Source organism: Myxocyprinus asiaticus, chromosome 8 (genome assembly GCF_019703515.2).
Source record: "Myxocyprinus asiaticus isolate MX2 ecotype Aquarium Trade chromosome 8, UBuf_Myxa_2, whole genome shotgun sequence".
NCBI classification, from domain to species: Eukaryota; Metazoa; Chordata; class Actinopteri; order Cypriniformes; family Catostomidae; genus Myxocyprinus; species Myxocyprinus asiaticus.
This window is the reverse complement of record NC_059351.1, coordinates 18,316,936-18,329,708: the sequence shown is the minus strand read 5'-3', so window position 1 is coordinate 18,329,708 and position 12,773 is coordinate 18,316,936. Positions and strand designations below refer to the sequence as shown.

General features: G+C 37.6%; 1 protein-coding gene across 3 annotated transcripts in view; it reads right to left on the bottom strand.

Moving 5' to 3' along the window:
* LOC127445001 (tripeptidyl-peptidase 2-like) overlaps nt 1-12,260 on the bottom strand; it is a 42,714-nt gene extending 30,454 nt beyond the window's left edge. For 2 of the 3 annotated variants that reach the window (XM_051704697.1, XM_051704698.1), the window contains exons 1-10: nt 11,635-12,260; nt 9,139-9,267; nt 6,250-6,345; nt 6,061-6,165; nt 5,743-5,867; nt 5,396-5,559; nt 4,568-4,722; nt 1,568-1,644; nt 1,351-1,478; nt 677-925 (exon numbers count right to left, since the gene is read on the bottom strand). In XM_051704697.1, coding sequence (XP_051560657.1) covers nt 677-925; nt 1,351-1,478; nt 1,568-1,644; nt 4,568-4,722; nt 5,396-5,559; nt 5,743-5,867; nt 6,061-6,165; nt 6,250-6,345; nt 9,139-9,267; nt 11,635-11,925 — 1,519 coding nt within the window. In that variant the 5' untranslated portion in view covers nt 11,926-12,260. The remainder of the gene's footprint in view (nt 1-676; nt 926-1,350; nt 1,479-1,567; nt 1,645-4,567; nt 4,723-5,395; nt 5,560-5,742; nt 5,868-6,060; nt 6,166-6,249; nt 6,346-9,138; nt 9,268-11,634) is intronic. The other variant, XM_051704700.1, reaches the window with a different exon arrangement.
* Nucleotides 12,261-12,773: the final 513 nt, after the last annotated feature.

The following is a 12,773-nucleotide window of genomic DNA, read 5'->3' as shown; positions in this document are numbered from 1 at the left end:
TAGAATATACTGGCTGTAGCATTGTTATCGGAGAAGCCAGTATTTCAACTTAGCATGTTTCCTAATTCTCGAATGACATATTATGGTCATTTTATGATTTAGTACATTAAAAATATTACATATAGCACCTTTAAAGGGGACGGGACATGCCTTTTTTCATCATATTAATACGTTCCTTGCGGTTCACTTATAATAATGGTAAAGTTTTTTTCCACAAAAAAACAGTCATGTTTGTAAAACATGATCATTTTCCACCCTCTGTCAGAAACGCTCTGTTTTGGTGCTGCTTCTCCTTTAAGACTTGACAGTAAACACCCACTGTTATGATTGGTTCTCTGCTCTTGAATGACCTGCCATCTCACAGTTCACCGCTGCTGAGCGGGGCAACAGAAGTGATAAGTTAAAGTAGGCGTTGATGTGATGTTGTCAGATGCAAATGTCTCCACAGTGTGTCATCACAATTTTGCAGTGAGGAGGAAGTTTTGAGTTCTGAAACTTTAAATGTTTTTATAGTACAATGACCTCTTATATGTCAAAAGATCAAGGGAAATTTAATTCTTCATGTCATGACCCCTTTAAAGTACTAATTTCCTTGCGTTGTGATTAATTGAGTGATGCCTACATATATTTCCAAACATGCTGCACTGCACTGGTTCATGTGGGGTGGCGTCAGTACCTGAGAGTATGAGAGCGATTCCACCGCAGGCATTTGGTGATGACATTGATGTTCCGTTCATCAGCTGCGTGCCGCGGAGTGTCCAGTTGGGTACGGATGCGATGGCTCCTCCGGGAGCGCTGATACAGACGCCCAGAGCACCATCTGTACTGGGCCCGCGAGACGACCACGTGTACTGATTAGGAGGAAGTTTCTCTCGGAGCGAATATTCAGCCACCATCATGTCAGGAGTGACGTAAGCACCCACACCTGAATACAAATATTCAAATGAACAAGGAAATGGTGCATGTCATGTCTGATAACAGGATCAGTTCACTCAAAATGAAAACTATCATCACTTACGCACCCTGATGTTGTTCCAAACCTGCATGACTCTTTTCTTTAAAATGAAAGCAAACTACTTTGGGTCTGTTCCTCAAAGCGTGTCGTATGACGTGACTCATATTGACCACTTTCATGATGCTTTTTTGTCATTTTTGGAGCTTGAAAATCTTAGTCCCCATTCACTTTATTGCATGGAAAAGAGCAGAATTCTGCTAAACATTTTGCTTAAAGTGTCCTTTTGTGTTTCACAGAAGAAAGAAAGCCACATGGCTGTGGAACTATATGAGTTTGAGTAAATGATGAGAGAAAGTGTGTTATAGGACACTACTTGACTAACAGCTGTCACTGACCAATCACACTGCTAGTGGTTCCTCCAGGACAGCCCACAGTGGAGAGACAAGGTCCGTTATTGCCAGCGCTCGATACAAACAAAACATTAAACTTCTGTACAGCTTCAGTGATGACCTCACAGATTCTCCTGTTCAACAGACAGACACATGTGATGTTCATGTCAACATCAGAGAGAACGGTTCTCCTTAGAACCAACAGAGGGTTCGAGTGACTCACCCTGAGTTTGGCCAGTGTGTGGCCTCTCCGTAACTGTAGTTCACCAAATCACACTTGTAGTTTATCACTTCAATCATCTACAAGAAAACAAATATGAAGAATGAAGCCGTTATGAAATGACATCAGGCACCTTAGGGGCCGTTCAGACCAAATGTGTTCTTGCGCTATAATAGCTAAACACAACACCATGAATAGAACAGAATGCTGGTGTTGAGATGTTTTTAGAAGTTTATATTCTTTTTACCCTGACACGGCATATAAAAAACATGGCTCTCCTGTACAAGATGATGAAAAAAACAGTAAGATGCAGCACAATGGTCAAACATAGAAAAACTATTCAAAAACTGTGCGGACAGGGGGCCTGGGTAGCTCAGCAAGTAAAGACGCTGACTACCACACCTGGAGTCACAAGTTCGAATCCAGGGCGTGCTGAGTGACTCCAGTCAGGCATCCTAGGCAACCAATTGGCCCGGTTGCTAGGGAGGGTAGAGTCACATTGGGTTAACCTCCTCGTGGTCACCATAATGTGGTTCTTGCTCTCGGTGGGGCATGTGGTGAGTTATGTGTGGATGCCGCAGAGAATAGCGTGAAGCCTCCACACACGCTAGGTCTCCGCGGTAACGCGCTCAACAAGCCATGTGATAAGATGCGCAGATTGACGGTCTCAGACGTGAAGGCAACTGAGAGTCGTCCTCCGCCACCCGACTGAGGCGAGTCACTACACCACCATGAGGACTAAGAGCGCATTGCAATTGGCCATTCCAAATTGGGGAGAAAATAAAAAACACTTTTAAAAATCTGTGTGGACAGACACACAAAAAACATACTCTAAAAGGCCCCTGCACATCAACGAACTAATGGGTGTGATGTCATATAGAACTAAATCTGTCCAAAACGAAGGTATTTTTGACTTCAGCTGGGTGGTTCTTAACAGCTCGCCAGGGCGAACTTATAGAAAAACTTTATGCAAGCTGCTAAACACCTTCTTTTTGCCATTGGTCCACGTCATCGGTAGGTGTGACCTGGAGCTCCACCTACTTTGAGGCCGACAGCTAATTCCCATTCAGTCAGTTAAGATCAGTTAACATGAACACACCGGCATGCAGAGTTATTAGCAAGCTGGTGCAAATTTGTACGACCGTTAACATAGACATTTTACAAGAACATGTCATGCAATGTTTTTTGTTTAATTAGTCTACAAAAGGAATAAAATCTATTCAAATACTCTTAAGTGCCCATTCACTCTGTTGTTTGAAATGCTGCTTCACTCACATGCCACCTACAGCTGAAAGCCATTCACTCATGTGCCCAAAGTAAGATATGCCTACCATCATTCTTTTGTCTGTATTCTACCAATTAACACTCTTTCATACACCCATCTTTGCAGTTGTATCAGTGTCATAATAAAGTACAATAACAGAGTGTAATCAGCGCATATTATGACCACATATAGCGTTAGCACATTAGCGCCATGAATGCAAAAGGTAAATATTACAAATTATCTGCTGCATATTTATTACTTTAAATCAGAAACGTGTAGTTAAAGCAACTTATTTTACTGACCTTGTGTGAATTCAACTCATAGAATGAGGCATGAATTCATTAAAAACACATTTTAATGTGACATTAGTTGATGTAGTCTTGAGCGTCTTCATATTTAAATGCTCCTCAAAATGCCTCCCACAGCATCATGGTGGGTGTCTAAATGTTCACAAACAGTGTATCATTGTTCAGCTGTTTTGAACGTCTTTTTGGCTCCAAGCGAAGAAGCACTTCACCTTGAGTGTGTCAGGACCTTAAATCTTATAATACTCCATTGCATCTACACTGCCGTTCAAAAGTTTGGGGTCACCTGCCCGAAATGTTTCTCATGATCTTAAAAACCTTTTGATCTGAAGGCGTATGCTTAAAAGTTTGAAATTAGTTTTGTAGACAAAAACATAACTGTGCCAACATATTAATTTATTTAATTACAAAACTAAAATTTTATTTAAAAAGAGTTTTTGAAATGGATGACTTGGACTGAATAATTAAGAAAAGCAGCCACTAAGTGCCCAGCATATAGATGGGAACTCCTTCAATACTGTTTAAAAAGCATCCCAGTATGATACCTCAAGAAGTTGGTTGAGAAAATGTCAAGAGTACATTTCTGTAAAATCTAGGCAAAGTGTGGCCACTTTGAAGATGCTAAAATATAACACAGTTTTGATTTATTTTGGATTTTTTTAGTCACAACATAATTCCCATATTTCCATTTCTATTATTCCATAGTTGTGATGACTTTATTATTATTCTAAAATGTGAAAAAAAATAAAGAAAGAGTAAGTGACCCTAACTTTTGAATGGTAGTGTATATACATTCCTGACTATGTATATACATCAAGGACATTTCTTTTCAAACATTACCACCTCATGACACATGTTACTATAACACTTTGGTACATAACATCAAAACATTTGCACATTGTTCATTTATCATACAGAGGTATGTGCATACATATTTCTTATATTTTCCTTTTTATAAGTATTCTAATTCTATCCCTTTATTATTTATTCTTAACTACTCTCTTCTTGTTTATATTACGTTAATACATTTCTATGCATTCCTTTAAATGAGCTGGCCTGCATGAAAAGACGCCCGTGTATATGTGTGCGACAAATAAAATACTTTAAAAAACGGGTTCAGTGTGAACCTGCATTTACAGTCAACCAATTCTGATTTCATGGATATCTGGTGCAGAAAAGATCTTGTTGTGTACAGAGCAAAAACATAGATCAGATTTTTTCACATCCAATCTGGACTACTTTCATATTTGTTTCTAAATCACTAAAACGCTAGTTTAAACATTAGATTTTCTTCTGTGTGGACAGACAAATTGCCAGTTGCTGGAATCTTACTGTACCATGTTTGTAAGTGTCAGAAATGTCTCCATTTGTTTTGATGTCAATTCAAATCATGCTAAATGCAGTGATGTCACAATGATTGACAGTATCCCTTACGGCTCGTATGAGGCCAGTGCCCGTCTCCATGGTGCTCAGGCGGGTGTCTCCGATCTTCACAGCGAGTATCTGAGCTCCAGGTGCGACACCGTTCCTTTCTGGCTCTTCGGGGAAGTGACCCGCTGCGATGCTGGCCACATGAGTCCCATGAGCACCTATACACAGAGATCAGTGCAAACCCTTTCAAAAATATATATCAGATTCATACGGCGGAAGGACTGATCGTATCATATGAACTGACTTGTACCTCTCTATCTGTTGTGAATGTGCATCTTTAACTACCTGTTGTCATGTGAACAATAAGTAATTACACATATTATAACACAACACAGTAGCGGTGCTTGCCTCACATTTTAAATCTGACATGATGAAAAAAAAGGATGAAAGTACAGACTGGCAGTTCCGTAAGGGTCAAAAAGCATGACTGATTCAGTGAGTGAGTGATTAGACTGATTCATTAAAAAGAATCTGCCAACAAAATAACAGTGCTTGGCTCATGTTTTAAGTCTGACATGATGAAAAATAATGATGAAAGACTGGCAGTTCAGTGGGGTCAAAAACCATGACTGATTCAATGAGTGAGTGATTAGACTGATTCATTAAAAAGAGTCTGCACATTAGAGTCATTCATTATTCATCACATTCAGTTCAGACTGTATACATGATAACTAACTTCTTTGAAAAAGTAAATGGCATTTTGGTGTAAATTACAAAGTTACATTGCTCCCAAAATTTGTGTAACATGTGATGCTATCAGAAACGCACAAATTCTACTACCATGAGAAACACATTTTGAAGACATTGGACTAGGTGTAACATCAGTCTCACCTCCACTGGTGACAATACACAGCGTGTTCCCCTCATCATAGATGTTTATGGAGTAATTGAGCATCTCAGCGTATCCCAGTGTAGCGTACTCCTGTCTCTCTCTGTATGAGCTGAGAACGCTGCAGGACGACAGGTCGCCTGACTCAGAGGTGTCCACCAAAGCCCTGTCTCACACACACACACACACACACACAGTCAGTCATCTTACCAATACCTTTACCTGTATGCAAATGCCTGTCTTTCTAGACATGACATTTACAAACAGATGTCAAAACCAGCTGTAAAGGATTTGGAGTACAATAAAGTATATTCTTAAAGCTGGTGGTTAAGCTGGGGAAGGTTCTGACCTCCATGTGACACCATCATGCCATGACACACAGTCATAAATGGGTCCTGGGTCACTGTACTTCTTCTCTAGAGATCCTAAGAGCTCGATGTGACACTGTAAATCCTCCTTCTGCAGCTTCTCCATCTGAACAACACACAAACGCATGAGCATTTTATTTAATTAAATATTCAACAAACAAAACAAACGATATGCCCTGAGTTCAGATAATGTTGCTTTACATTCAGTTCTAAATTTTATACTCAGAATAGCTGCTATTACAATTACAATAGAATTTTATCTAGCTGTTTGATTTGTTAGTACTGAAGTGTGTAGTGACCTGTGATGGGTTTGGGTGAGTCTGCTCAAACTCTTCTGTCCTGCGGCTGGCGTCTGCGAGAGCTGCTCTGTGTGCCGGATCCCACAGCTTCTCTTTACGCTCTTTCTGTTACAGACGTTATAAAGACACGTATGGAACACAAACACACCACAACTTGTATTTGTTCACAGTCAAAGGATCATATGTTACCTGTATTCTCTCCTTAAGAGCTTTAGGGAAAAAATCATAACCGTTCTTTATTCCAATGTGATACTTCCCTGATGGATTCACCCAGGCAGCAGGAATCTGAGGAGAAACAGGAGACAAAATTTGTGTTACTGACATTCAAAGGTCTGCTGAAAATGAATTAGATGGAGGAATCCCATGAAACCTATCAAGAAAATATCTCGGTAAAATAAGAACTTAAATTATGCATATAATGCTAAATATATTAATTAAAATATTAATAATTATATACAAATATCTATAATATTAATATATATTGTAATTTATATTTTTAATAATTGATATATTAATTAGTAAATATATTTAATAACTAATCACATTGCACCCCCTCCCCCCAAATTCTTATTACCACCATGCAAAAAAAACTAATTCTCATTACAGTTAGTGGTCAACCGATTTGGGTTTTTAATGGCCGATGACGATATCCAGAGAACAGGGTGGCCGATAGGCCGATACAATGCAAAACAATACAAATATAGTAAATAAACGTAAAATTTCAAATAAAAAAATTTAACTCTTATTTAGCACTATATTAACTAAATTTCACATAAACTTATATTAATAAGTTATATTAATAACCTTTTACTATATTTAAATATCTTTAAAAATAAGATTGTGTTTTAAATGATAGATAGCATTTTTTTTCCGATTTCTGATTAGTCATAAAATGTATGTAATTTATTTCTGCATGAAGAAATAGTTAAAATATTAGAAAGAAGGAAATGACAGTACACACAATAGTCCAGCAACAATGGATGGCATCTGCGCATTATCAATCGCATTTTTTCATGAAAGACCCAGTCAAACCAATTGTACATACAGTACACAGTGAAAATGGCATTTACTCATAGTGCACGTGAAACGCTTTTACTTCGAAGTTGCACTCACACGCTCGTGCGGATCCAGCAAGAGCAGCAGCAATCTACTGAGAGTTTAAATGCCTTAGATCACCTGCTTGGATTATCACGGACTGACCATCATGATTTGTGAATTATCAGAGGAACATTTGATCCTTAACCTGAAGTTTTTTATTCTGGCTTATAGAATATGCACTTCAGAGGAAGATATTAGATTACCGCTGGACGGGAAGAAAATGCTGGATTTTTGTGAGGTTCATGAATTACATCGGTTTAAATGAGATATCCGCATATTTGCAGGTAGTGTATGATAGAAGTTTTATTGATATTTGCCTTTTTATCATTAGACAAGACAGATGAGAGATAAAGGGAACTGTTGAGGAGAGAGATGGGGAAGGAAACAGGCGAGTACTTTACGTGTCGTGGCTCTGTAATGCGGACTGTTTAAATGAGACTTTGTTGCACACAGCTCTATTATTGTAGTAACACCATGGCACATAACAACAAAACAAACTATGATTGGTCGTTTACATGTCTCAGATACTCTTTCACATGCAAGAAGGCAATTCTCTGTGCCCTCGTGGCCTTAAGAATCCAGTCGGGCAAACGGGAACATTTATCAGCCACTGCCGATAATTAAAAAATTCTGAATATTGGCTGATTTATCGGCCTCGCCGATATATCGGTCGACCACTAATAAGGTAAAAAAAAAATTCTTATATATAATTCAAATTGCAAAGTATTTAAATTTGTTGTACTGCCTTTAGCAACAAAAAAAAATATTTAATTTCAGTAATGAGAATCACCACTGAGAATAATGAGAATGAATTAAAACAGAAAACTCTAGACCCATCATGGTAACAACAGTAATAATTGATGCATTACAGTAATCTGAATTTGGAGTGAAAATGTGCATAAAAATAATGTCACAATGCAAAAAATATTTTTGGTCCTAAATATAGGCATCATTTTCTTTATAAAATGTTTGTGTTGATGTTACTGAAATTTTAATGTCTGTTTAAATAATAGATGGGTGAATCTCTTGAAACACGTCAAGAACCTGTCTATGTCATATTTAGAAATATATTGCATTAAGAAAATTAAGCTTATTTTTTAGGAATACACACTTTTTTGTGTGTGTGTGTGCATTGTGACTATTGTCATTATTTTCATGACAATTAAAGGGATAGTTCACCCAAAAATTAAAATTCTAATTTACTCACCCTCACGTTATCCCAGATGAGTATGGCTTTCTTTCTTCTGCAGAACACAAAGATTTTGTGAAGAATATCTCAGCTCTGTTGGTCCATCCAATGCAAGTGAATGGTGACCAGAACTTTGAAGCTCCAAAAAGCACATAAAGGCAGCATAAAAGTAACCCTTTAGACTCCAGTCATTAAATCCACATCTTCTGAAGCGATATGATAGGTGTGGGTGAGAAACAGATCAATATTTAAGTCCTTTGTTACTATACATCTCCATTTATACTTTCTCTTCTAAATTCTTCTTTATTTTTTTGCAATTTGCATTCTTCATGCATATCGCCATTTACTAGTTGGGAGGCCGGTCAAAGGTGTAGATTAAATATTAATCTGTTTCTCACCCACACATATCATATCGCTTCAGAAGACTTGGATTTAACCACTGGAGTCATAAGGATTAATTTTATGCTGCATTTATGTGCTTTTGGAACTTTGAAGTTCTGGCCACCATTCACTTGCGTTGAATGGACCTACAGAGCTGAGATATTCTATAAATATTCATTCATGTACTGCAGAAGAAAGTCATACACATCTGGGATGGCATGAGGGTGTGTAAATGATGAGAGAATTTTCATTTATGAGTGAACTATCCCTTTAACACATTTTTTTAATTTTAGGCTGAATGTAACCTAGACATGCTTTCGCGACATTCAGAAATGGTTTTAATAAGCTTCTGAAACACTTCACAGGCAAAACAGAGGAAGCGTCCGGTTAAAGTGCAGATGATGCATTACTTTAAGCGTGCGTCCGCTCAGTCCGATTACTGTCCCATCCTTCACCTCTACCACAGTGGACATGTTCACATCGCCGCTGCCTGTAGTATCAATGATGTCAACAATCTTAGGATTCCCGTCTGTTGTGATCTAAAAGAAACAAGATATGAAAATTAGATACTTCAATATCAAGCTTGCCTTCAGAAAAGTAATATCAGATTACATGAAAACAGACCTCAGTAGTGTTGAACTAGCAGATGCACTGTTGACATTTGAGTGAAGGCTCAAAACAGCTGTGTGATTCAGTTTCAGGCTGGTAATATTCAATCGTGTTCTGTTTGTGGTGGACAGTGGTACATATTATAGCCCATGACACAGCACAAACCGAACTGCATACCTAGACAGCAATTTTGGGCATCTTAGGCAAAGGAAAAATGCTGCCTAAGAAGGCAGCTCATTGGGTTTTTAAACAAAGCCCGGTCTCCAGACTGCGACTAAGTTTTGTTATAGGTCGCACTGGTGCGACTACGGTGTTGGCCAACTCTCCCTTTCGCTATCCGTTTATGCGCTGTCGTTTTCTGTAAAGGAGGATCAACCAGCAAGCGCATCACCCGGAGAAATGGACAGAGCAGCGCAAGCGCAGATCAGATGCGTAAACTCACGGAACGGTCTCGAGCTCTCAACCGCGGTGCAAATCATTGACGGTATGTGTCCGCTGGCATCTTTCCAACTGTAAACACGCATACAGTATATAAGATGATATTTTTGCTCGTGTACTGTGCAATAGTGTATAGACTATTCACACTCACTTTACGTATTACAAACAAGCCCCAAAGCTGCTGCTCTCTCGGGTGTTGTTTGCGTCATTGAGCAGATTTCTTCCGCACCTAAGTGAGTAAACTAGATTAAAACCACATTAAACGGCCTGATATTCTGAACAATATTTAAAAGATGAACAGGATTTACTGTGACGTGCACCGATATAAATCAGCAGACTTTTCACACATCACCGACCTTTAATTACCATGAATTTACTATTCCAACTGTATTAACTATAGTATTTTTACAAAAATATACTCATAATAGATATTATCATATAACTATTTTAGTTCTATTAAAGTTAAAATATGCTACATAGGATTGAGGGAATAACATACATTTTTATTGCAACTATGGCAGTTTATAAATGTTTATATTTTATATATTTATATTTATTAATTGTGTTTAGGGTACTGGTTTTCATTACAAAATAATAATAATAATAATAATAATAATAATAATAATAAAATGCCATAGTTTGCTTTATAGAAATCATGTTACATCTAACCTCGGTAGTGAAAATGCTTGGTTTTACCTGAGGTTACCATTGTTTTGTCACAAAAACAACTATAAAAATAATAACAATAATAATAATTAAAAAAAATATATATATATATATATATATATATATATATATATATATATATATATATATATATATGGTAAATGTTATGGGGCAAATGGAAAATAGAATCAAGGGCTTTAAAGCCTGGATCTTTGAGAATTATGGATATAGCTAGTTTTAATTCTGTGTAAAATCTGTTCTCTTCTAATGCTCTCTGACTGTAGAAAAATCGAACTGGTTTTGTTTGCTTTCAAATTTCCAAGAGATGACTAAACTTGAATCAGCATGATCCTGATGAAAGGAGTCCCAATTCAGTCACACTGTCAGAATAATTTAGCCCTGTCTAAATTAGCTGTTAACATTTCACCTTTTATAGATGTTATAGACAACCTTATAGTAAGTAAATCTACATCTCAATACCAACTCAAAATCAATGCTTACCATCCAATGAGCTTTTCAGTGGGGCAAAATATGTTGGTAATTGTACTAATTCTTGTAATATAATAATAATAATATAACTTGTATTATTAGTTTCTGTCTTTAATTTTTTTATTTTTTAGGCCGCAGACCCCCACCCCTCACTGGTGCTACCAAATGAGGTGCTGGTGCCACCAACTGTAGAACGTGGTGGCACCGGTGCCACTGCTCTCAAAAGTCAGTCTGGAGCACTGAAAGCCATTGACACATGTCTTGGCCATGTTAAAGTGATGGTATCAGATGGTAATACCAAAGTCCTGAATGATAACCACATTATAGTTTTCCCAGGTACTATAAAGAATACAACTGGTACATGGTACATGTTTAATACAACATGGTAATACCATGATAAAAGTCCTACGTGACTAAAAAAATCAAAAATACAAGGAATTTCCATAGTTTATTTACAAAAAATACGAGGTATTAGCATGTTCCTTGAGCAACTCCATTCATAAGAATGACACAGCTTGTCCTTTCAAACATGCTTTTTATTTTTTTACAGCCTTATTCTGATTCATAAACTCCAGACTTGTCTGTGTTTTACTGTTTAAATATGACACCGGTGTTCCGGTAACGTCAGGTGCTTCTGTTCCGTTAAACCGGAGTAAAAACCACTACGGCCTATAAGCTGAGCCACAGCCGCGGGCTCGATTTACCTGCATGCCCGGGGCTCCTGGGTCCACCCCGGTGTCGAGGATCGCGATGAGCACCCCCCGGCCATCGTAGTCGGGGAACTTGGTAAGGAAAGATGTAGCACCGGTTTCTTTCTTGGGAAGCAGGCCGTGGAACGGGAACGGCTCTTCGGCGGAATGAGCAGCCATGACCGAACAAGGAGAAGGAAGGAAAACAACAACAACAACAGCGGCAGACCGGTACAGCGGACACAATGAGCGCGACAGAGGAGCGACGCTCTTAAAGGTGCAGTGACACTTAATATCAGTCACCATAAAAGTACACTATAAAAAATGAACAACAACTTTAAAGTAATTTATTGACATGATTACTTTACACACAATATTTACACACATTTAACTATCTCATAACGCACAGGAATGCATAAATGTTTTCTCCACTGTTCCTCACATAGGGGCTGTTCACACAGGACGCGCTAAATCGATAAAAAGAAAAAGAAAAAAAAACATCTAGACGAGCGTTATACTTTTTCTAGTACTCAATTAAAAATTTAAACGATAGAACAATTTGAATTTTTTTCTTACATCAACTGTTGCTTGTATTATTTTGGGTAACCACCTGTCCAAGATTTTCCGGGATTTTCAGGGATCGTCACTGTTTTCCTGTCTGTTCTAGAAAAACATAACTGAATATTTAGTTAAATGCTGCTGTTAACCGCTATGCTTTCGATGAATTAATTTATATAATGGTGTATCAGTACAAATGCTGTTTAATGCTGATAGTTATATCATTTAAAAAGATAAAGCTTCAGTGTTTTTAGGCCCTATTATTTATAGCTTATAGTGTAGCTAACTATTTTAAAAAGGTAGCTTCAACTCAGAATGGCTTAGGCACAGAATAAGTAAACATGTAACACTTATTTGCAATAAAATTATTATTATTATTATTATTTTGAATGAATTTTATGCTCGGTAATGGTAATTTACACATCAAACAAGGAATAAACAGTAATCAAAATGTTTTATTGCCTGTATGATAGCCAGCAGAAGGCTCCTTTTTTGTTATTGATAGGGTGTGAAGGAATTTTACAGGGTCAAGGTGGCAACCCAAAACAGCTGTTCACCAGCTTCTGTGTATATCAATGCACAGCACCCGTAGAACA